The following is a 24,088-nucleotide window of genomic DNA, read 5'->3' on the forward strand; positions in this document are numbered from 1 at the left end:
CACACACACACACACACTCACACACACACAGATCAATGTACAACCGCTCGGAAGAAGCAAAAATCCATACGCCCGGCGTGTGTGTGTGCTGGCACGGTATAAAATTTAAAATTTATGTCGAACATCATCAAATTAATGCTCATTTTGCTTCATCCTTCACTTCTTTCGGCTACCTTTATGGTTGACTGACAATCTGACTCCTGGCTGGTATACTAACGATTTTGTTTTTCCTTATTTTTTCATGCCGTTGTGTGTTGTTCTGCAAACCTGTACCTGTGATGGGGCAAAAAATATTAAAACAACCTCAACATTCAACATAATCATCATCATCATCGGTGTATCATTGCGGGGTTCGTGTCCCATTGATGTCTTCCGCACATCCTCCGTCCGTCAACAACTGTCGCCGGCATTGCAGAACAACGGGGCCCAGCAACTTGCATCGGAAGCAACTGTTTACATACAATTAGAGGATGTAAACGACGAAATACCGTTGTTTACCGAACGTGAACAGGAAACCGTGCTCGAGGGTGAACCGATCGGTACGAAAGTGACACAGGTGAATGCAATCGATAAGGACGGTACCTTCCCGAACAATCAGGTGAGTAGTGTGTGGCTGCCGAATGCATGGTGGAAAGCATGAATGAAAAGCATCGGATCGAATCCAAGAGAACTAGCGAATAAAGGGAATGGCAATGGATGGTTTTGTATTTGTTTTGTTTTCGCGTTGCGGTGCTCAGCGTTTCGACGTGAAATTTAATCACGTCTCATCCATCCATTTACGATGCGATTCGATAGAATGCTAACAGTGAGCGGGAACATTCACGCGACCACCATCCCTAAAAAGCGTTTTGCAGAAAATCGCAGAAGCACTATCCACAAATCTTTTTGTTTCGCTACCGTTCGGTACGTAAAGCCCAGATCTCGCGAAGTATTTAAAAAGTTAAGAAAAACCTCAAATCACATCTTTCATTTGGAACGTAAAGTTAACCTCACAATTCTTTATATTTAGCTGCATAACAGGTAGCTTATTTAGCGTGATTTGTTGACCAAAGTATTTAGTATATTTTGGTGACCAAAAACTGTAACGTGACGTGCGGCTCACCACAGCAAGACGAACGCTTTATTCTTCTTGGCGGTTGCCTTCCGTAGAAATATCCTGCGTGGCGTCATCGCACAGTGTAGACTCGCGGTCTTGGTGACATCAGCTTAGCATTGTCGCTGCGGTTGCCGACTCGCGGAAACAACCGAATCGAATGAACAGAAGAATTTTATCGCAAATAACTTTCCATTTGATTATTTAATCTTGAATTCCGATTCGTTCGGTGGAAGATGTCGGAACCGGTTTAGTATCTTTCGTTTCGGTACATTGTGTGGGAGGATGTTTCGTAGGAAGCAGGCCGAAAAATGGATGTTGTTTCATGATAATGCAGGCGGCGAATTTGATCCGAGATTCGGAGAATTGGCATTGGGTTGTGGTTTTTGTTTTTCGTCCCTTTTTGTAGGCATTGCAGCTACGTAAAGACGGCATGGGATGGGTTTTCCTGGAGTGGAATACTGTAGGAGATTTTAGTGTTTTTTCCTTCAGCTGTGAGTCGATTTCTTGTTCATCTGTTAGGAGGATCGAGAACGGGCGTGTTTATGAACTGTGTACAACTCAAGTCGACATTTGTTGGCTCCAGTGCAATCGTATAAACACACGTACATATACACGTATAAACACACACACCCGGGTTTGGTTCGACTGACCGCATAGCCTCAATCAACCCCATCACCATGTCAGCATCGATCCCTTCTCCAAAGCTTTGGCTTTTCCATTTCACCGGTCATTCACTTTTTGCTTCCCCGATATAAGGATTATGAAATATTCATTTTCTCAGCAGCCGCTTTTCCGGTGCTGCTCATCGGCAAAGGAAAGAGATTATTCCTCTACCCGGGGCATCGGAACTTTTTTCTGCACCACGAAAACCAAAAGATGATCAGATAAGCCGGTGGTAGGCAAAACTTGCACAGTGCGTGTCGTGGATTGGAGGGTTCCAATATTTGTTCAAGATGAAAGTATGTGGTCGTGTGAGTGTATGTTTTTTTGTGCCACTCGGCTTGATATTTTATAAAAGGGGTAAGAAAATGTAGCGATAGCTTATACATCCGGCCGGATGTGTGAAAGTGGCTGAGTTGGTTGTTTTTGCTTTTCCGCATTTGTTTCGTTAAAGTAATAGCTTTATATTTCGATACGTAACGTTTTTATGTTTACTGTAACACAAAAGAAGCTATTTATTCCATTTATTTTTTGTTTAATTTTCTCGAAATGATTGAAATTATTTACAGTGGACTCGTTGTAGAATGTTAGAATAATATTAAATTATGATTTGATATGTGTTGAAAATCATATTTAGTCTTTTTTTTTGTTAAATGTAAGTGTTCATCATTTATTCAGATACTTTGCATCATTTAACTTATTCGTGTGATTAATTGAAAGGTTCATGAAATTGAATATTGTCGCCATACTGTTTTTTTTTATTTAATTTTCAACGTTTCAAAACGATCCGCACCTTTCTTTTCTAAGGTCCATTCGCTTTACCGGCTATCATCATTAGAAAAAATCACTAACCAATCTACCCGGGTGTTAATGAACTCTTGGCATTTGCCATTTATGATCCTTTTTCAACCAAGTGTTACACTCGGTTCATTAGATTTCCTTTTGGGAGTGTTGGCGCAAAAGAGTAATGTGCTGTTCGTGTGAATTAAGATGCAAAACTTGTCGATTTAAAATTTTTAATTGCACCCTCGAGGATCGTCTCGGTAATTGTTGCAAAGATCCGCACGGAACGCAACTCCTTTACGGCAATTGTATCACGAACTGTATTCTTCACCGTTTGACTGTCCGGTTATCTCTGGCTACGAATATAGCAGGTTTAAGGTTCGAGAGATGGCGAACCAACCTTGGGCCAAGGGATTCAATTATAAAAAGGTTCGATGTTTTCTAATTAGAATGAAGCCGAAAGTTGTACGATGATCGGGGCTTGCAGGCAAAAGGATGCTAATGAGGCCGAGATTACTGCTCTGAAAGCGTCGTTGCTTTTGGTGTACTATGTTTGGTAGTTGGTTTTTGTGTCGCTTCTATGTAAGTGAATGTGTTGGCTAGGTACACGTGGCAACAATTCCAGGGAAGGTTTGTCCCGGATGAGAAGAAATTCAGGGAAATGCTTCTAGCGTTCAGCGAAAATGCTCCTTATCGTACCATTGCGTTCGATCGATGCTGTAATTGCGCTGCCGCAACTGATGTTGAGTTGGTGGTTAAAACGTAGTGCAATCCGCCGTATGCAACGATTAATGCTAATTGCTTTGTATATTCCCCTACTCCCGCTTGGCCGGCAACTCATGCATTTTGGTTTAATTGCAGGTATACTACTATATCGTCGATTCGCCCCGAAACGAGGGAAAAGATTTCTTCGAAATCAACCTGCAAAGCGGTGAAATATTCACCAAAGTTGTGTTCGATCGTGAGAAACAGGGTGCCTACGCTCTGGAAGTCGAAGCACGTGACGGTGCTCCATCCGCCCGGCCTAATAGCAATCAGCAGCCCAATTCAGGTGAGTCTTGACGTACAGTGCTTGTGTGTTTTTCGTATTTCGTTCTGTTCGTTTCGGTTTTGAGGGTTGCAGAGTATTTTTCATGGTGAATCGTTTCGTATGAGCACGTCATGGTTGGGTTCGTGTTGTTGTATTGATTATTTCACAAAAAGCAACCTTCAGCGTTGGATATGCAACATAAAAAGAAGATTTACTTGATGCTCCTGCTTTTTTACGAATGTTAACACGTTTTTCTCATGAATATGTCTGCATTCCGTCATAGGCACGTGTTAAATAAAGGATAATAGCGCTGGAATTCCAATGCACGCACGTGCTGGCAGATATTTTGATATAAAAAAAATCTACTCGTAAAACTATTAGCCTTCAACTGTACAAGGTTTTAGAAAAAGTGAATGCATTACAGCAGGCCAGCGTTCCTCGCTCGAAGAGTAATAAAAAAGTTAAAATGTGACCCTTTCGCGCAACAATGCGAGCAAAATGAGCGTTTGCGGAAATGGGGAAAAGCAATTAACGATCCCTTTTTAATATTCATTACTTGTAAATTAATAACTTTGCTTTTCGGCAGGGAAACACCCGGAAGCAACCCTCTAGTAGTCGGTCGAGCTACAATCGTGAAAATAAAAATTAAAATGGTGGAAAATGAGGACAAATTCTAGACCCTTTTTTGTACTTGAACGAGCCACATTTTTAAAATCTTCCTAAACTGCGGCATTCTTTTTTCACACGTACGAAAAAGTTACGTCGGTGAGCGTGCAGATCCCCTTCTATTTGTTAATATTGAAGGACTTTAGAGGCTTTTTTGTTACGCTTGATAGAAAGTAATATTTCGTTTGTAGCAAAATTGTTCATAAATGACGCGTGTGCTTCCGGGAGGATACTAGAAATGGGAGATAATTAGGAAAGAGTTCTTTAAGGAGGATTATGTTGTAATTATCCATTTTATTGGATGTGCTTTGATGATTTGGATGATGGGCTATATTGTGAGAATTCAATCCTGGAATGGTTTGTTTCTGTATTATTTCAAATGTGCTTGCAATCACACACAACCTTATTCAAGCTGTAATATTAACTATTAAGTATTTCAGTGCATATGGTGTAAAGTAAATTGAATGAAGAAATCATATTCAATGTGTTTTGAATCATATAAAAAAACGTTTAGGGATGTTCATCTTTTAGGGGTGTTCATCTTTTTCCAAGCCTTTTGGAATTATCCTCTATATTGTGATGGTTGAAATACACGCTTATAGTATTAGTTTTTTTTTTGAAGTTTTTTTAGTTTGTTAGTTTTGTTTTGCAACTATCTACTTCATAGCTTCCAATCCCGTTGAGAATTAATGTCTACCCACAACAAAGGCAAAATCCCACCGATATCACTGGGGTACTTTACTTTATGATATCTTCTACAAGCTTGTGGAACCACAAATGAAATAGATTTTACATTACAAACGACATTAACCTGAGCTTAGCAGTTGGCTTGCGGTTGGTCGGTAACCATGTCGCACCTTACCCATATCCGTCCATTAAATGGCAGGTTAAATTGCGAACTTCGGTCAATCATTAAACCCCTATCAACGTCCCTTTCGACCACTGAGTACGATGTGACGATGATTGAAATTAGTTTTTTTTCTCCAGTGTATATCTCCTTTTACCATGCCCAACCTTGTAAAGGTTTACGGGTAGTGAGAATATGTAACCCTCCGAATTTTTGCGGTAGGCAAAAGGGATCCAAAAGGGTCAACCTTGCATCCGGTCAAATCTCTTCGGAGGATTTTCCGCCATGCAACAAAGCCTTGAAAAGTGACCAATCTTGAATGTCGGGTTTTATAGTTTAGGGTCCTGGGCGATGCGATGGGACGAAATTACAAACCACTCCTTCGGATGGACCGGAAATGGATTCTGGTGAGGTGTCGTCCGGTTAGGATTCCCCTGCAAATAGGTTACCACCGGTTGTGAGGTGTTATGAGCAGCCAATAACTTTTAAAATAAACTCACTTACACACGAAAACCACTGCTTCAGGTGATGGCTGCTGCGTCCTGCAGCATCCTCGTATCTCGCACATCTTGGTCGTATTGTTACCCCGAAGGCAGGGTGGTTGAAAATAGAGTTATAAGATGATCGCACACATACACCAGTGCTATTGGTCCGGAAATGGAACCAAACTGCGGACCACCGGTTTTGACCAGAGACCGTCTGCCGGAAGCTAGTCCTAGCCCTCTTTAATTTAATTCGGAACTTTTATGTCACATCGTACCAAGTTTATGGTGAGTATGTGGCTCTGCGTTAAACGAAACGGGAAAAGGTACCGTTGGCTTAAAGCATCGCAGAAACTCCGTAAGCGCCGGAGAGTACGAGAGTTCATCCGTGCTGAGATTCGAAAGTTGCAGTCATGCACCGTCGCTCATACAACCCTTCGTACAGCAGGGGTTCTGCATGTACTCAATGCCCCGAAAGGCAAACACTCAAAATCAAATTCTACGTTCATTGCATGCATTGCAGCTAAGGCTAGATGTGCGTTCCGAGGAGGCTGAAACAAACCAGCCTTTGGGACGGGTAGTAGCATATGCGTGCGTGTGGCTTAAGGGGGATGATAATGTTTAACATGTTTATTACTATCGTACTAGCACGTTGGGCCTTCAGTTGTGTGTTGCAACAGGAAGACAATCCACCGGAGTTGCCACGGTGTGATGGGGGAGACCGTCGTGGTTGCGACGTATGTTTGTTTTATTCATAAATGACAAAGGTTCGCACTGTTAATTCGGGCGAATTTATGAACAAAAGCAATGATGGCATGAGCACGCACAGAACGGTAAGGCGAGACATGCAGGAACCATGCAGTCACACAGCTCTTATTTCATCGTCCATAACTAAAGAGAGGGAGAAGGCGAAGCTCATGTTGATAGGAGGTGCCACGTTTTATTGCGTGTGCCTGGTTTCCTTTCAGCTCTGTTTGATCCCAGGAAGAAATCCTTACGAGCCGATCTGTTTAGTCCCGCACACGGCATATTTCCTGCCGTTTTTGTGCAGATAACGCACTTCGCATATAAACAGCTTGCACCTTTTAAGGGTCAGTTCACAAAGAAAGCCGCCGTGTACCAAGTAGCACGTAGTGAAGAGAGCACAGGCTTATAGTTTCGTCATCCGATTCATCATAGTTATAGCCCCTTTTAAACTTTTCGTCTTACGATAATGTACTGGTTGTATGCTTGCCTCTGTGCCAGTGTCGAGGTGTAGCACCTAGTGTAGGTGCTAGCGCCGTGCGAAATCCTGTCCATATCCCAGATAGAGTGGACAGATACAGAAACCATCGTCCGCAAGCATAAAAGTCAAAAATAAAGTTATAGCTTATGTTCCACAGTTTCCAAGCACTGTTCGGTGTTACAGTTTTTTTTCTTCAAAACGCTAAGCATAGTGCAACAGTGGCCTTTGTGGCTTTGAACCATTTGAAAGTGCATTTTTCAGATTAGAAAAAAAAAAAAGTGACCAGTCTTCCTCATACTGACGTAGCCACTACACCGCTCACAATCTCAAATAGAAATGAAAGCGTTTTGCATATATATGTTTGAGGCAAATTTCCAACGGCATGCACGAGTGTCGGTCACATTTTATATTTATTCTAACTTCATGTGAAATAATAAAACTTTCCTACCGTATGCATACAAATCTGTTCCCATCAGAGCGGCAGCTTGAACGCATTTGTACTCGGTGGTCTGGCACACTACGTGTATCGGCTCTATTGTGGGATGATCCAGCGATCGTGCCACGAAAGGACAAAGTTTTGTGCCGGATTTCCAACCGAATCATATTGAAATCGACGATCATTCGGTTCATGTGGAACGAATCTGACTTCAGCATAAACGAACCGTTACGTTGCTGTCTGTCTCGCTTTAGCATGTAGCACTGTTGCATCGTTGCATGGCCTTTGTCTTTGAAGCTCCAGGCCGTTAGTGGTGCATAAATTATTATGATTAGGATTTTGAGGTCAGGTTTTTATTTACGTTGAAATGTTGTTCCACAACCTACCACAAGCTGAGTGCAGAACGTAGAGGCCCGTCGTCTGCACAAAACTGTCCACCGTAGCCGCCCGGGCTCCTGTTCGCAGTACGGGACGGAATTTCAATTTGAGGCTAAATAAATCAATTTCTCCTATGACAGGTCACATAGTGCTGTCCGCCGGAGTTGACGGTGCGGTTTGATATCGTAGTGATGAAATTTACTCATTTATGAGAAACTCCAAATGGAAAATGGGGGTGGGGTTTTGTTTGTGTTGCTATGGAGCCAGTGCATATTTTCATGAATTTGATTTGTTTTGATGGGAAAATAGAATTCTGCCCGTGTGCAGTGCGTTGGCGCTTTGTTTAAATTAACCAGAATATGTTATCATCAGCCAAACATATCTCTAGCTCAACCAACGACTCGGTTAACTGAATGTTCGGAATTGGACATCAGAGGCATCTTTCAAAACCGGTGATAAATGTGTGAAAATTTGTCCTAAATGTAATTTGACATAAATACAACTTACCATTTTTCCATGCCTTGGTTGAAACATCTCTGTCCAGAAAAAAAGAAAGAAGAATCCCCTGCTCCGGGACACCATTTTGCTTTCGAAAATTATGTTTGTCAGTGTTCGCTTATTTGCTGGTGACCATATTTTTCTATGACAAACGAGCAACACATTTTAATGGCACATTTCAGCTTCCCTTTCCTATTGGGAAGATTTTCAGTTCCACTTTCCAGGACATGATAGTGCTCACCGTACGTGGCTTACACACTGTGTCCACTTGCAATAGAACAATGCAATTGAGGGTACAGTTCAGCAGGATGTTGATTTTCTAGTAAGGAACTAAACGTAGGTGGTAAATAACATTACCCGTTGACAGTTAATTATTTCCTTGAGAGTGTATTTTGCTGGAAACAAACTCACCGACGATGGACCTCGTTTTGACATATCGGCTTTCGAGTTCCAAATAAATGGAACTCCTCCTCCTCGTTTCGTGGGATCGGCCCGAACAAATCGTTTTACGTACTTATCACTTTGACGGGGACAATCTGTTGGTGCGAAAATGATGATTTTAAGGTGCTTGTTTTGCTGGGTGCATCGCTTTCTTGAGTCGAGTTTCCTTTTGGCATCGTTGTCGCTTGATTGGGTTTTGAAAAAGCAAAAAAAAAGGGAATAAACTCCATTCGCTCGTTCTCGAGAATGGCCAAGCGTGCATCCCGGTGTGTTGCCGGTGCATGATCCATACTGTCAGGTGTTATGAAACTCACCTTGTGCATTTGGGGTGATTGCAGTCGTCTTACTGTGTGTGTGTATGCACCGCCAAGGATTGCTCGTTTACAGTTAAGGTGTGCGATGTTCATATTTTTCTACCGTCCCCATTGGTGTTGCTTGTCTAGAAGCATCCGCAATTCTCACTAGGCGGCCATGGTCGGCACCACGGCTTCGCACGCTCTGTGCTCACTTTTCTATCCCCAACTAAGGACCAGCGTTTTCGCAAATACAACACGGCGCACCGCACGCGTTCGTGCCCGGTGCACACACCACCGGCCTGTTGGCTCTCATGCAACCAGGAAGTGAAGCAGCAAAATAAATTTACATTTATATTAAAAACAAATATCTGTCGTGTTGTTTCGTGCAGATGGGGTTTTCTATCTATTTTTTCTGTTTAATGCATCCTCCAGCTGCACGAAAAGGGTAATAGTGCTTTGCTAGCGCTGGGAAATGATAGTGGGCTGATGGTTTTCAGACGCTCGCTTCGCATTATGGTGGCTTGCGACGGTAGTGTTTCACTTCAATTTTCCCGCAATCATTACTTCCTGCTCTGACGCTAAAACTAGCAAACTAGCAGTGCCAAGAAGTGCCACTGAGCCCCAACCCAGCGTAAGTGGCTGGTGCGAAATGGTAAGACGCGTGACTTTGCTAGGGGCGTGGCTGGCGTGCTTTCACTGTTTGACGACTTGACGAGGACACTGTTTGCCGAATGGTTGGTTCAATCAACAGGCAGCTAATGGTTGACCAGCTGTCCACTGGGAGCCAGATCTGCGAACTCAGCCGTGTGGATAGACACTCATCGCCTTAGATGCAAATGCATCCACGTAAACTCATCCCATCCGCCCTTGCACAGTGCAACATGAGCTGGAAGAAGTTCATTATCTTAATTATTATTTGCGTTATTATTCCACCTCAGTTGACTTGCGTATGCTGTTTGCCGTGTTGTTCGGCTTGGGCTTGAAGCGAATTAAATTCCGCGCGGATTTGGAACGTGGCTGAGAAAGGGAGCACTGAACAATCGCGTAATAATAAGCAGATATAAAAATGGATGGATTAGCTTCCTTTAAAGAAATGTCGTCGTCTTCTTTGAGAGAATTTGGCAAAACGATGATTTATGTCCGAGATACTTATTTGTGTTGAAGTTGTGGAACACGTTCGTGAACAGTAGCAGCAGTTTGTTACAATCGTTAACTTCCCTCAGCGTTCAATTTCCTACATTCTATCTCTTCGTGTTGTTCTTGATGACAATGCTATCTTTTCGTGTTGGAACGATCAGAATTGCATTAGCCTCCGGCCGGAGTCGACACATTTCGACATCGTGTACCGATACCGTTGCTGAGTTTCCAAATCGTTGCAATCTCTCCCCGAATCAATTCCCATCTTCGCAACAGAACTTGGAAGCTGTGTTTCCTTTCCGCAGAAATCTTGTTTGCGGAATGCCGCTCTGTGCGTACGAAATGTGTAATTGAATTTTTCTGCTGCTCACGTTCGCGAAAATCGAAGCCACGTTTCCGTCTACAATCTGATGGATAATGAATTTGATGGATTGGTGCGCATTCCGGATGGCGACAGTTTCCAAAATGGGAATATAACGCGAGCTGACCCCCTCAGGGCTCATTTCCCGTCAACGGTGAAGCTATTTGGCGGAAATTTGATGGCCGGACGTTCGAGATACATTCGCTAGAAGGAAAATTGAATAGATTTTTGGGAATTTTGTTCTCTGTGGGTGTGTAATACGGGTATGTCCAGGAGCAGATTGTTGCTGTACCGAGTGGCGGATGGATATGATGTCTTAACCGTTTTTTTTCTTATTAAGGCTGTGTCACGGATGCGGTCTTTTTGCTGATTACCTTCGTTGAAGTAAAACGCGTGTCTCAGGCACTACCTCAAGACAATGATGTCCCAAGCACAGTTTTGAGAGAAGATTGTTCCTTTTTCTAGGAGTATAGTGCAAGAAGAATAGCAATTTGAAACGAATTGATCATGAATTTTAAATATATCTCCATCAGTGCGCATCGTCCGCGAGGTCGAGCGTTGGAAGGTAGCACTCACGTTCCACCTTTCAAAACTCCATCCTCATATAAATCTCATGCGTATTTGATGGTAACACCGACTGGTGTAACAAATAGCAACGAAACGCGATGCTTTGCTCTATCAGATGTGCAGATTTTATAGATAAGTCTTCGAATGTGTCTTCCGACGCACAGGTTACACTCGCATTTACGTCACAGCCAATGTAGAACCGGTACCGAAAAGAACGTGGGTGCATTTTATGACGACTTTGTAAAACAATGTTCTTGTGCACTTGAACACATGTGGCGCCATCGGCAGTTTTGCCATCTTCCCATTTGGTGATGCACTGCTAGATATCGCAGAGCTTACAAATTCTACTGAAGTATACTTTTTTGGGGGGCGAGTTTCACTCCTTTTTTTTCAGTGAAATGAAAAGATTGCTTATGGCAAAGTAAGTAAAGCGTGATGAGATACGAAAAAGTACAACAGTATGAAGATGTAGGTAGACAAAAATCTCTACTCACAGTGTTGATACCGAATGTTTCTTCCCGGTTGTAAGAAAGTCTCTCTCTTTCTACCGGAACTTCGTTTCACGAACACAAGGCGTCGCGTTGGCATTCCTTTTTGCTTTGGTTACAAATGTACAGAACTGGCACACTCCCGGTTGGTGCCTGCCTCAAGTACGAACGCTGAAAGTGAGCGACATTTTGCACGGAACGACTGAATTCAAATTCAATTTGCGTCTTGATATTACCGTGGCTCCCATCGTCGGTATCCTTTAGGGTGTCAGCATTTCGACTGGTTATCGTGTTTTTCTTCCTTTCGTTATCTTATCTTGGGCTTTTTTTGCTGGTACTGTCTTCCAATCGTGATGGCAACGTATGGGACACTACCGAAAATAGCGATGGCATCCCTTGTCCTCGGTGATTTTGATGCTGTCGCTTCTGGTACTGGGTATTGCCCGTCCCGGGTTTGTTCCGATCCAGCATGTCAAGCGGTTCCAGCTGCTCCTGGACCGGACCTGTGTGATTCCACCGGGGATGTGGACGGTATTTGGCACATCGTCGCCACCACAGCACTGCACCAAATTTTGTCCGGGTGAAAATCCTGTCTTTTCAAAACACAATTCGTTTGAGGCTTCTAAATCTCCACCAGAAACATTTTTCGTCTTTTATTTTTGTTCGTTTTCCTTTTGTTCCCGAACTGTAAAGTCCCAGCGCGCGGAGAATACTGGGAACAGGTTGAAATTGAAATAGAAAAGAATTAAGTCAAGTGGACGAAGGGAAGATGCTCCAGAAAGGAAAATAAAAGAAATTCCAAGAAACCTGCCAATTCCTTTAACGGCACTGATGTAAAGAGGTGTTGGGGCCTTAGCACAAGCCGTGACAATATGGGAAGTGGTTGAAGCATAACCTACTGTATGTCGTACGGCTTCTTAGCCCTTGTTGCCTGTAGGGAAATGATCCATTCAGTTTGTCGAAGGAAACTTTTTCCGCCTCCCTTGTATTTTAAACCCAACCGAAACGCCTTCCGTGGCAAGTATTTGCAAGAAAAACGTTCCTTAGTTATACGGCGTACTCCCGGAAGGAGTGAAGCTTTTACTGTTTGTCTCTCTTCTGTTTTCTTCTTCTCTACCCAAGAAACTAACATACGAGCAAACATGTATACTGAGTCAATCAGTTTTTACCATTGGGTTCAAGCTTTCCAGTAACATGTAAATCAAACACCTTCGAGCACTTTGCCTCCTGTCATCTTGGATCATTTGAAGATGTTTGTCTTGTACGATACAGCAACTGAATAAAAAAAAACACCCTTTTTACACAGATTTTTACAAGTAAACGAGATGTTTCTTGAGAGTGTTAAACCTAGGATTGTTCCTGCTTTCTGGTGTATCTTCCTGAACCCAGATGGAAGGAATGGTCGTCCTACTAGCAAGACAAGCTTTTTGTATTAGAGATAATAAAATAAATAGATACGATAAACGCACGAAACTGTATGCATACGCACACATCCACCTTCAGGCAAAGCATTTTTTCACGCACACAGGTCTAAGTAGAGGTCATGTACGGGTTGGAGTAAATTCCTTAGTTTAGGAAACGAGTGCATGAAATATGTGTCGGAAAGCTTAACGTATTATCTGCTTCTCGCACCCTTACGCTTATGTGTCCGGGCAGGTGTTTGTAAAGGTTAGATTGGTTTGAGGGTATTGGACAAAGCTGCCTGGTAGACTCAGAAAATGGGACGGGAAAACTTTGTTTAAGTATGTGTACATGTACTACCCTACGAATGGGTTGTGGACTGGAAAGAATTTAATTTTACTTCACCTGGTTTTTCTGGACGCTCGTCTAGGTTCGATAACAACGGGAGGAATGTTTGAAAGAGGGCCACCTTGGGAGAGGTATTACCAGCGCATGGCATCAGCTTGCGGGAGGAACGAAATTCCCATGGCAGACATAATTTGACGCTAAAAGCTTGGCCCCGACGGTTTGGAAAACAAGTGACAGTTGGGGCCATCGAATCGAATTATCTGCCCTATCTTGTCTACTCGCTTAGATTCTGCTACCGGCACGTCGAAATGGCCGGTACGGTTGAAGGGATGGCGAAGATATTGGAATGTGTCTTCCTTTGTTTTGTTTTTGAGACGGCAATGACGATGGCAGCTGGAAAAAATAATAAATCTTACAATTCGTCCGATGGACGTTCATCCAGTGAATGTTGTTGCTCTCGTTTTTGTGCAAAAATGTGTGAGTTTTGTTTTTAATTATATTAACGTAACGTTGTGAACAATTTACCCTAAAAAAACTGCTTTAAAAAGCGGGTTTTGTGACCCTATTATAAAATATTATTCTCTTCCCAGATATCTCTTAACGTTCCGTTTATTGTTGAGTTCATTCAGTTATTTACGTAGTTTTTTTATGTGTGTGTGCATATCAATATGTCAACACGTTTTTTCCCATCTTCAACGTCAACTCGCCTGTTTGCTGTATCCCACGGCAAATTCGTAGAAAAAATCACTTTCAGTCGATGATTGACATTGATCGATTTGCAAACATATGCACATATTTTGTACATGCATTTCACCGTTGTGCAACGGTGGCGAAAAGTGCAACTGTTTATTGTATACTATACGCGCACAACCTACACCACATCTTTTCCTGCTTGGGGGTGATACATTTGAAGGGTTGACAAAAAAGTGTGAGATCTGAGATTTTTACCATCATCAGCATTTTATAGCAGGACGTTCCCAACTTGTGTTGTAAAAAAAAGCAGAATGACTGTAATAGTGGAGCGTCATTTTGAAGCCTCGCACCACGATTGCTCGTGCAGGAAGGCATCATCTTTCATTTCCGTACAATAAATTGATTTCATCGAGGTTTGCAGCAAGCTTACTAGATGGCAAGGCGACGACGGGTACCTGCATGGCTGGCGGATCGTTACAAATTTACACGACAGCCCGGAGAACAACGTGTATGTTTTCCGGCGCCGGTGTCGCATTATTAACGTGACATTAACACCATCATCGTCACTATAGTAGCACGTTTTCGCCTTAACCCTCCCAGCCCAGTACGAGCAGGAAATGGAAAGAAAAAGCCCGGTGTAACAATCATCCCTTCAGTCGTCACATCTTAATGGAGACACCCGGTACTTTACTCGTATGCCAACTTCATTACGATTCAGTCATTCACAATTGTTCCCGTTTCTGTGACGTGAACCACTGTTGAACGGTGTGTGTGTTTTTGTGGGTAGCTTGATTTTCTTTTATGCAGCACAGTGGGTGGTATGCTGAACGGGGTGCTTATGCCTTTTTCCGTTGGTATCTTTTTATGATTGAATTAAATCGTCCTAGCAATTCGGAAGGCTTTTATTTTTATGGCTCATCACCCAAGATGCCTGCGGCCGGAAGTAACAGTCTCAAGTGGTTTCTCCCTCTCTCTTTCTCTCTAACGCGACGATCGCCTTCAACCGGGAACCAAATGTAAAGTGATATTCTTTTAATGGATACTTGCGACTTAATGCTGTATCCCTCGAGTGTTGATGCAATTGTCGTTTTGTTCCGTGGTGGATTGTTTTGTTTATCTCTGGTGCCTCTCTCTTGGCCCCGTTGTTACTTGTTCCGATCCGATAGATAAAAAGTTTGGCTTTTAAGATGCTTTTACTTTTGAGTGAAGTGAAAAATCTGATTGTATCTTTTTGCTGCCCGATGGTTGCTGTGGAACGAGTGGCCTTGCAGAGTGTCATGCAACCTTTCGCCATGATTGTTCGGAGGCAGTAGTCGTATAAGTTATGCTTATGTATCGCTTGAAAAATGTATACCCCACTTGCATCTGTCTATGCATGTGGCATAGAAGCGATCCAATCGATGGTTGTTTGGTAAATTATTTCCATTTTCCTGATGGCTGTAAAGGAGTTGATGCGAATTTATGCTTCCGTTGCATCCGAAGCTCGCTATTTCCGTTTGGATGGCCATGTGTGGCTGTGTGCGCATATTTAGAACTCAGAATCGCATTTGCGCCTGCCCTGATACGTCCCTGGCAGTATCAAATTTCCTTGCATTGCTCGCACTTTACCAGGTGTGCATGCTTATCGGAGTGACATGATCTGATTAGAATCAACAGTACGGTATGCGAACTGCCGTGTGAGTCGGAAGACGAATGACCGTGGCAAAATGGTGTGGCGATGCACGTTTATGGCAAAGATAAATCCCTGTGTAGCTGCTTCAAAGATAAGCAGCTTTACTGCGGAAACGTGGGAAAATTTATTCGGGTGATTCCGGCGCACAACTCCCACCCGAATGCACCCGCGGATAGGTGGAAAGCGTTCAAAATGATAAGTTCGTCCCGTAATGATGCTGCTCATTTCCGATCTTGTTGTTCCATCGGGCTCGGGCTGCTGATCTGCCAGCGTTGTCAAGAGAGATCGTTTCGGTGTGATTAGCGGGAATTGGTTCGGTCATTTTAATTGCAAACACTGATTGGGGCGCGTGTGGAATGGCGGCGGCATGCGGTGAAGATAATACGCAAACTGGTGACTGGTGACTATAGGTAGATGAGTTATTATCGGTTTTGTGATTAGTGTTTGGTGCGCGACTGTTACTGCAATCATTATTATTATACCGGTGGGTTTGAATCGCGTTCAGCAATAAGCAATTATTTTAAAATTTAATATTGAGGCTCATTTTTACGAATCCATTGTACTATGAGCCTCTCAACTGCTGGTTCGGCCATCTTGCCCAATGAGATGGGAAATAAAATCATCCAATGGGGCGCACAATGATGCGAATTAGAGCAAAAGCTGTTTGCAGCATTAAGAAAGCGATTGCCGCTAAACCAATTATTCCAATTCGGATGGATGCAGAATTAGATTTGCGTTTTTTGCTACCCAGCACTCTCATCAACCGAAGCTTACGATTTTTTCGTGGAAAAAAATGCCATCTACCGAACAGAATGGAAAATAAAAAATTTATTCAAAAACCGATCCGCTCATCTGCCTGCATGCAGCAATAATAAGCTCGAATCGTCATTTTGCATCTCACTCTCTCGCTCATTCGTCCTGGAAATCACAAGCTCTTTCAGCACCAACAATGAAAAATAATCACATGGAAGAAAGCGAAGTCAAAATTGTGACCACTTAAGTTCGACAACTATTGCGTAGTCCTTACGAATGGGAAATTGAAGGGCTTGGTTGACATTCTATGAGGTTTTTCTGTGTCTGTCTGTTACAACGACCATGGCCATGCCCGGTCCGATGGTGGCAGATTCGTTATTGAGTTAAGTATCTTCCGCTTTATTCCGGAATTGGCGATGACATCCGGGAGTAGTATCTTCAGTGGGCTACATTGACCTCATTTTTATGGCTTGATTATTTAGCGGTTTGAAACGGCCGAGTCGCACGATTGCTTGTTTATCTTTGTTTTGTCATCCATTTGTCCATTGGGCTGTGTTCGGCTTCAACATTGACGCCATTTTCAGACGCATTCATTGTGTTCAATGATTTCGGCGAAGGTTTTCGTTGGAGAAAATAATATCTATGTCCAGAGCAGATAGTTTCGCGATGGTGTTGTTTCAAAGTGTCCATGAATTCGTTTAGTTAAATTGAAAAGTAAAGATGTAAATAAAGTAAATTAATAGCAAAACGTAAACAACGTTGTCAGGAAACTCTTGTCTATTTTATTAGTCTTCTATGTACCTGAGAATTTCCATACCATTTTATTCCTATTGAACTGACGTTCTCCATTCGATGGGATTTAATTTGCCGTTTCAGTTGCATTTATTGCATAAAAAATGAGCGAAATGAATTGAATGAATGCAATGAAAAAAAGTGTTAACGTTAAACTTTAATTTAAGAGCTGATTCTTACGAACAAACAAACAAACAGTTGTGAATAGTACGAACATCGTCGAGCTGGGTCTTAAGAAATCTCCTGACCCCGATTAAGCAATGATTTTTTTTACCAATTTCTTCATTTTCTTTATGTGTGTATGCGTAAGCAAAATGAAACGAAACGACCTTTCAGCAATGCTCCACAATAGCACTTCTTTGCAACGGTCATTTGTTTGTTACGCTTCACTTCATTCTGAAAAGCTTATTTGTACGGATTATTGGAGAGGGAAGAACAAAACTCTCTAAATACGGGGGAAAAAAGCTTTTCCCATCTATCCCGGTAGAAGTTCCGAAGTTTCTGCCGTAAGCATAAACGGGTCCGACGAAACACGTTGGTCCGTGTAATGACTACTCTTATCCTAGCTATAAATCATACTTCTAAACTCGTTATCCTTTGTGCCCGCGGAAAGCGGAACATCACATTTACCTTTTTACTAACGGTGTTCTTTACCCTTTTATCCCGTTGCAGGTAAGATCCACTCACTTTACGGTTGACGTGTTGAAACGTTCGTTGGAGCTGTTTGGTGCTACCAAGCTTCTGGCAGGCAGCGTCTCTTTTTTGCGTCACCGAGGTATTTAGTTACAAATTATCGCAAAATTTCTTGTTAGCTCATACGGTAAGCTTTGGCTAAGGGACACGTGTTGTTCTCTTGAAGCACCTAAACCCGTAGGTGATTATCGGAACCGGTAGGATCCGTTCACAGCTGTCGTATTCTTGTCTTCCGAAAAACTAATAATAATATGTAGGCCGGACCGCCGTTACAGAAGTCTCGAAGAAGCATAGCAAACGTATCGAACATCAGGCTTTGTTGGAATGGGGTTTTCTTTTCGGTATCGGAACCTCCACCTCAGCGACACGCTGTGTGTGCGTTGCGTCCGGGAATTGATTTATTTGTTTTACTTTATTGCCAAAAGCTACTCATTCACAATCAGACTTTTTTCCCCCAAGGAAAGAGCACACTACAGCAGCACCGACTGTACCTGCCGGTCACGATCTGTTGTGCATCATGTTTCTGAGGGCAATAACATAATAACGGGATCGGTTCCATCACACAAACACAAAACAGGCGCGCGTCCGCATTGCCCGTGACTGTATGCCGCAGGAATTCCGAATGGAGAAAATCGAACAGGACATCCGCAGGACACGAGAAAAACACACGGAACACACTCATTAAGTCTGATTGCCTGAGGCCTCCTTTTGGTGCGATACGTGGCATCCACTGGCCGTTCGCGTTCCCTTGCGAGGACAGAGGGAAGATAAAGGTCCGATGAAACACAGCAAACACGGAATATCTAGGCCCACCAGGGAATCGAGTACACGCATGGAAACAAAGTTCCAAGCTTTTATGGCTTTCTAACTGCGTTATGTTCCGTCAGTTGTCGTTGTGCACTCGAAAACTTTCTTCATTAGCGTTAGAGTGAAGATTACATAAAGGTGACTAACATGTTATTAACGGCAGTATGATGTCGTTCACCTTAAATTAATAGTAGTAGTAAAATTAAGGTTTAAAAATCCATTTAAACTATTGCACACTATGGCGATGGAACATAGTTCGAGTTGCGTGCTAATATGTAGTTGATGCTGGGTTAACAAGTTAGTTTCCAGTATTTTTTCATGCATATTTGGGCGTTTGCAAAAAACTATGCATTTACAACCATTTTGCCAATTGTAGATGGTAAATTCTATGTTGCCCATCTCAGAGCTCTCAGGGCTGTGACTGCAACACTTATTTTAATCGATCCGGAAACTTCTTATCAGAATAGGTCTCTCTTTAGTCGAAAGAATCACAAATTGGCTAAAGAATTGGTGTAAAGACTTAGTTCCTGGTGGACAATCATTCAAATTAAAAACTCAACACTCTAACCTATTCACAATAATTCCTTAATTCTTGTTGCAAAACGTTGAAAACTTACTTGTACACTCAATAGTTTCGCAAAACCAAACACGATAGAACAAAAAAAAGTATTACTTTTGTTTTGATATTCCATTTTTCGCTGATAAAATCGGTGCATTCGATCGTGAAAAGGGTCTGCAACGGGGCTGACCTTTTCCCGGCTCATACTCTAAACCGATCGTTTGGTCAAGTTGCTTGACCACATACACACAACCCTCCACTACCCCCCATACGTTTGTGCTGCTCCGCATTTCTGTCTCTCTGTGTGCACACCGTTTACCGATGCGTTATAAAACCACCGAAATGGTTATAACCATATAAACGTGCTGTAAACCTCGACCCCATTGGTGGATATTGACGAACGCGCCAGGCATGGTTGGATCACAAACGGAACAAATAGAAGAAATAAATACTGCATTGAATGCTGGTCAAAGTCGAACGGGCAACTTCATTGGTTAGCAGTGAATAGCCGATTGAATCGTGCCGGTTGAGGTCACTAGGGCTTGTTTGTGGAATGACCTTTTCCGAATTTCAGATTTCACCATTTCAGTAGCGATTGGAGAGAGAAGAAATAGGACAATCGTATAAAAAACACCCATCACGATGAGGTCCCGTCATCTATTGGTAATCAAAACCAAACCAAACTACCAAACCGAAAAAGTGCATTCTATTTCATACTGCCCTTCCCTAGCAAACACCGTGATGCAAATCGGGTGCAACGGGTTATCCCGATCAACCGGATCAAAAGGTTGGCTTCCTGTGTTTGTGGTGTGGAATGTTGGGGTTTTCAGCTACCCTATAACCCGTTCAAAGCGGGCTGGCAGGGCTGTGGCAAGGAGGGGAATGCTTTGTGGTTGATTATTATTATCATTGTTATTATTATTGTTATCGTTAGCCATAATCCACGATTAAGCTTTGAATGGTGAAAGGACCATATGCAACTGCTGCACCATGTTCCGTCTGTTGCGAACCGGATGTCAAGTGTGGTCAAGTTTGGTAAAAGTGGTTGGTTAAATGAAAGCGAAACAAAGCGGCAGCGCACAGTAAAAAAACCTCCAGTCCGTAAAGTTATTCGTTTCCGGTTGCACTTGGCTTTTGCCGAAAGTGTGGTAAAAGCAGAAAAGTACACATAAAATCAGCTCTCTTTTTTCTGAAAGGCGAATCCATCCCATTCCAAAGGTCACTTTTTATGTGTTAATCCGTTCGCAATTCTTCCTTCTGAAAGGGTGTGCAGCACGATGAAGGAACATTGTATGTTCAGCATGTTCCGAGATTATTGCATCCGGATGTGATGGCGTTCGGGTCATGCTGACGATAATACATACATTTAAGCACTTCTTGCGCACTGCTTCCTCCTGACACGTTCCGGTGCTGATTTGAGGTAGGATGCTCGCCAGGGCAAGACAAGAAAAACTCGAAACGAAAACCAGAATGGAACGGAACGTCAGCTCTGCTCTGCAGCAGAATTGCTGCTGCAACGATTGTGTCCGGCTTGCATGCATACACGGCATGCTACGGCTACAGCCCCAAAACTGCGGAACCAAAATCTGTTTCTCCCAAATGTGCAAAATCATTCGTTATAGTCTTCCGGTTGCATCCTGTTCCGTTCCGCTCCGTGCCGTTCCGGTCTATCAAACTTCCACAAACGAAGTCCGTGATTCTCTCGTGGTGGGATGTATGAGGATTGGGCCAAACGAGCGATGGACATTTGTCCAAATAGAATTATACATGAAATTGTTTTTGATAATATTAAAATTCAAATACCATCGGCGAGCACTCGCGCGCCCTAGCACACACTCACGTTCACAAATGTGCACACTCACACACACAGCTAGTCCGATCCGATCCGATTGGGGGAGAGGGGGCTTTCCGCTTGCAAACTTTGACGTACCGGAAAATACCTTCCCTGTGCAGTGGAGTGCTTGGTGTGGTTGGTGCGTGCCACTGAATAAACATGGATGGCAAACCCCGGGATTGCAATGTGCATTTACTCTCCGGCACGTCCGGCGCTCCACCGGTGTGATGAATGTCTGCCTGGGTCGATTTGATAGCGGTGCTCCCGAGTGACAGGACACACGCGTCGTCCTGACAATCCCAAAGCCCCTTCGCCACCGCACCAGCTTTCACCCTCCTTCACCGCATCCTCTGAGTCATCCACTTTTACTGAGCTTACTCGAAACAGCCCGGAAGTGGCAATAGCATTAACGGTTTCCATCAACCAAGCGGAGCGATATCATCGCGAGCAAATAATTGAAACTTGCACGCGCAACGCACACAGACGCTCTTTCGCAGCAGTAGCAGTAGTACGTACGAATGTGTTTTTACGACAAGCGATCCCCACAGGGACTGCCATTTTGTACTGCCCTCGCGTACCAATGTGGAGCTGTGGAGCAAGTGAGAGGTGTGGTGCGTGTGCGTGTTTTATGTGCTGCATTTTGTGCGATTGTGCAGAACACGTGTAGCCGCTAATGAGAAAGCTTTCTCAATTAGGATTTGGGTTTTGCAGTAATAAATTTGCTTACCAGAGTTTTTGCCCCATGGTTTCGGTGGTTACGTTGCCGGGGTATGTCCGTTTGTTTTTCCTTCCTTTTGCTTCGTGTGTGTGCAAACGACTCAGCCAATTTTTCTGTGGTCATTGCTGTTGAGAGCGGCCATGACGTTTTGTCGGGTAATGGGCTATATGTGCGTGGTTTTGAAATTATATCGTACGCAAAACGTGACTATTTCCAGCTGTAATAAACTCGTTGAACAATTACAGCAAAGATCAGTTTTATAAAATGTTTTTTTTTCCTTCCGGTAGAATACAACGTTTTATTTATGCTGGAGTGTTGAGTCCTCCGCAGGTACGGAAGTGTATTGAAAACTGACAAGTCGCAAGCTGGTTGCTTGCCGTGAACAAACTTCGATGCATTATGCATGCAAAAGTTGCATCGAACAAACGAGGAACAAAATCATCTTCTCCAAAACAAAGCTCGCTCTTGCGATGCACCACCTGGCACGATTGCAGGAGGGTGAGTCATTGTGCATCGTAAATTGCAGCAGTGGTTGCTGAGCGTTGTCCGCTGTTTGAGAAGCTATGGTTTGACTTTTTCGCGTCCGCCTTTTTAGGTATGGAAACCCGTGTTTGGGGAGTGTAGTGTATCCGTTTGGTTGTTTGCTCGGATGATTGCGAGTAATTGCACCAAGCGGCAGGCATATTGGACTGAGCCGATCTGTCAAGAGCTCTCTACTCGCTACCGTTACCGACCGGTTTGTATTTGATGGTGTATTGAATACTAGCACCGGTATTTGTTCGAACCCAAGCAATATTGCGCCCGTCGTTCTCGGATCAGCTTGTTTGTAGACGATAATTTAATTTCATCACAAACATTTTACCAATCAAACAGCACACTCGTTTTGTGCAAAAGTTCACAAAGCTTTCGCTTTCACGGCCGATAGCCGGCCTTTGCTGGTTAGTTGTTCGTGGTATATGCGGGGGAAAGGGCTTGGGTACAAAGAATGGTGAGTCTGCTTAGCAAACCGGTAAAGGAATATTAATTATTAATCCAATCCAATCGTGCTCTACGCGTCACCCTTCTTTGGAGGCAGCCTGTTCCAGGTTGGGACGACTCTGAAAGATGAAATGAATTGCTGTTCGCTTTTATTGAACGCAACCGGTGATGCATATGAAGCTGTGGAAACGTCCCATTGATGCCTGCCTACACTGCCCCATAGAAGAGTTTTGGCGAATCGTTTCCTCATTCCATTTTAGTTGAAGCAGAATTATAAGATAAGAGGCACAAGATAACATCAAAACTGGTCGAGAACAAGCTGCACAAAAAAAAGAAGTGAAATCGCAATTGGAAACGTAGCACACAGTGCGCTCTTAGCGCTGATTACAGTCACGATAGTACGGTGGGGGAGGTGTAGAACCCATGACGAACAAGAACTTTGCTTTTCTTGGTTTGTGTCCCGGTAGTCGTCTTCGCTCCGTTTGCTGCAACCCACCCACATTGCAGGCTGAAAATTGTCCGCTAAAATTAAAATCTCAGCCGTATCTTAACGTCCATCTTAATTAATACTTCGCCTATTCGCTCTGGTCTCGACAGGCTGCCGACGTTTCGGGTGCAGTACGTTGGTGTCTGAGGCATCCAGGGGAATGAAGAGAGAGGGCACCCTTACACAAAGCCTCATGGGCGATCACACTGACAAAACGACGTCCTTGAAAGCTGCTCTCGGCTAATGCTTTCTCTATCCACCCTGTGCATCTCCTGTATGTACAACTGGGTTTGAACTTTTTGCGTTCGGAACCGACGCGCGATGGGGAAGTTATTACAGATGAAATGAAAGAAAGTCCCCGCACGTGATGGTACTGTTTTGATAAACCAGCACGATGAAGAGATGCAAAATTGAAACAAGGGCAACTAGCGGAGATGGGAGTAGCTGGTCCTTTGATGGAATCCCAAGCAGCATCCAAAAGCGGGTGATATTGCGTCTGTTCCTTTATAACCACGCAAACGTTTGATGTCGGTTGCGGGTACGTACGGAAGAGGGAGAGTGTGTACCAAGTCGTCATACATTGGGAGTTGTTCTAAGCTCACACATACGCACGCACTGTTTCTGGTCGTATACGGTGGGTTGTCCATCATAAATCGTTTGATTGTGTGATAAAACACCTAAAACGGTCCTGCATGAAGCGTATAAAATCTGGCCGATTGGTTGTTTCGTCTTATATTGGATTACACATGTTCGGCAAAGTGGTAGTGACTGGACTTGTCGTAAAATGAGATTATGTTGCCGGAAGTTCAAGTGCGATGTGCGAGCGATGGAGCATGCTAACATCAATCGTTACAACACCATAATTGTGTACTCTAAACATTCGATGGTTTTCAGTTCGTTCGGTATGTTTAAAAATGGAGTGAAGGGGCCTAAAACCCTTGATTATGAGAACGAAAATGAAT

The 24,088-nt window shown here is 43.3% G+C and overlaps 1 protein-coding gene across 2 annotated transcripts in view; it reads left to right on the top strand.

Annotated features, from left to right (window-relative positions):
* LOC128710887 (neural-cadherin) overlaps nucleotides 1–24,088 on the top strand; it is a 188,891-nt gene that overhangs the window by 56,659 nt on the left and 108,144 nt on the right. For both annotated transcript variants that reach the window (XM_053805742.1, XM_053805744.1), the window contains 2 exons: nucleotides 416–598; nucleotides 3,401–3,590. In XM_053805742.1, the coding sequence (XP_053661717.1) occupies nucleotides 416–598; nucleotides 3,401–3,590 (373 nt within the window). The remainder of the gene's footprint in view (nucleotides 1–415; nucleotides 599–3,400; nucleotides 3,591–24,088) is intronic.

The sequence above is a fragment of the Anopheles marshallii genome, chromosome 3 (genome assembly GCF_943734725.1).
Source record: "Anopheles marshallii chromosome 3, idAnoMarsDA_429_01, whole genome shotgun sequence".
Classification (NCBI taxonomy): Eukaryota; Metazoa; Arthropoda; class Insecta; order Diptera; family Culicidae; genus Anopheles; species Anopheles marshallii.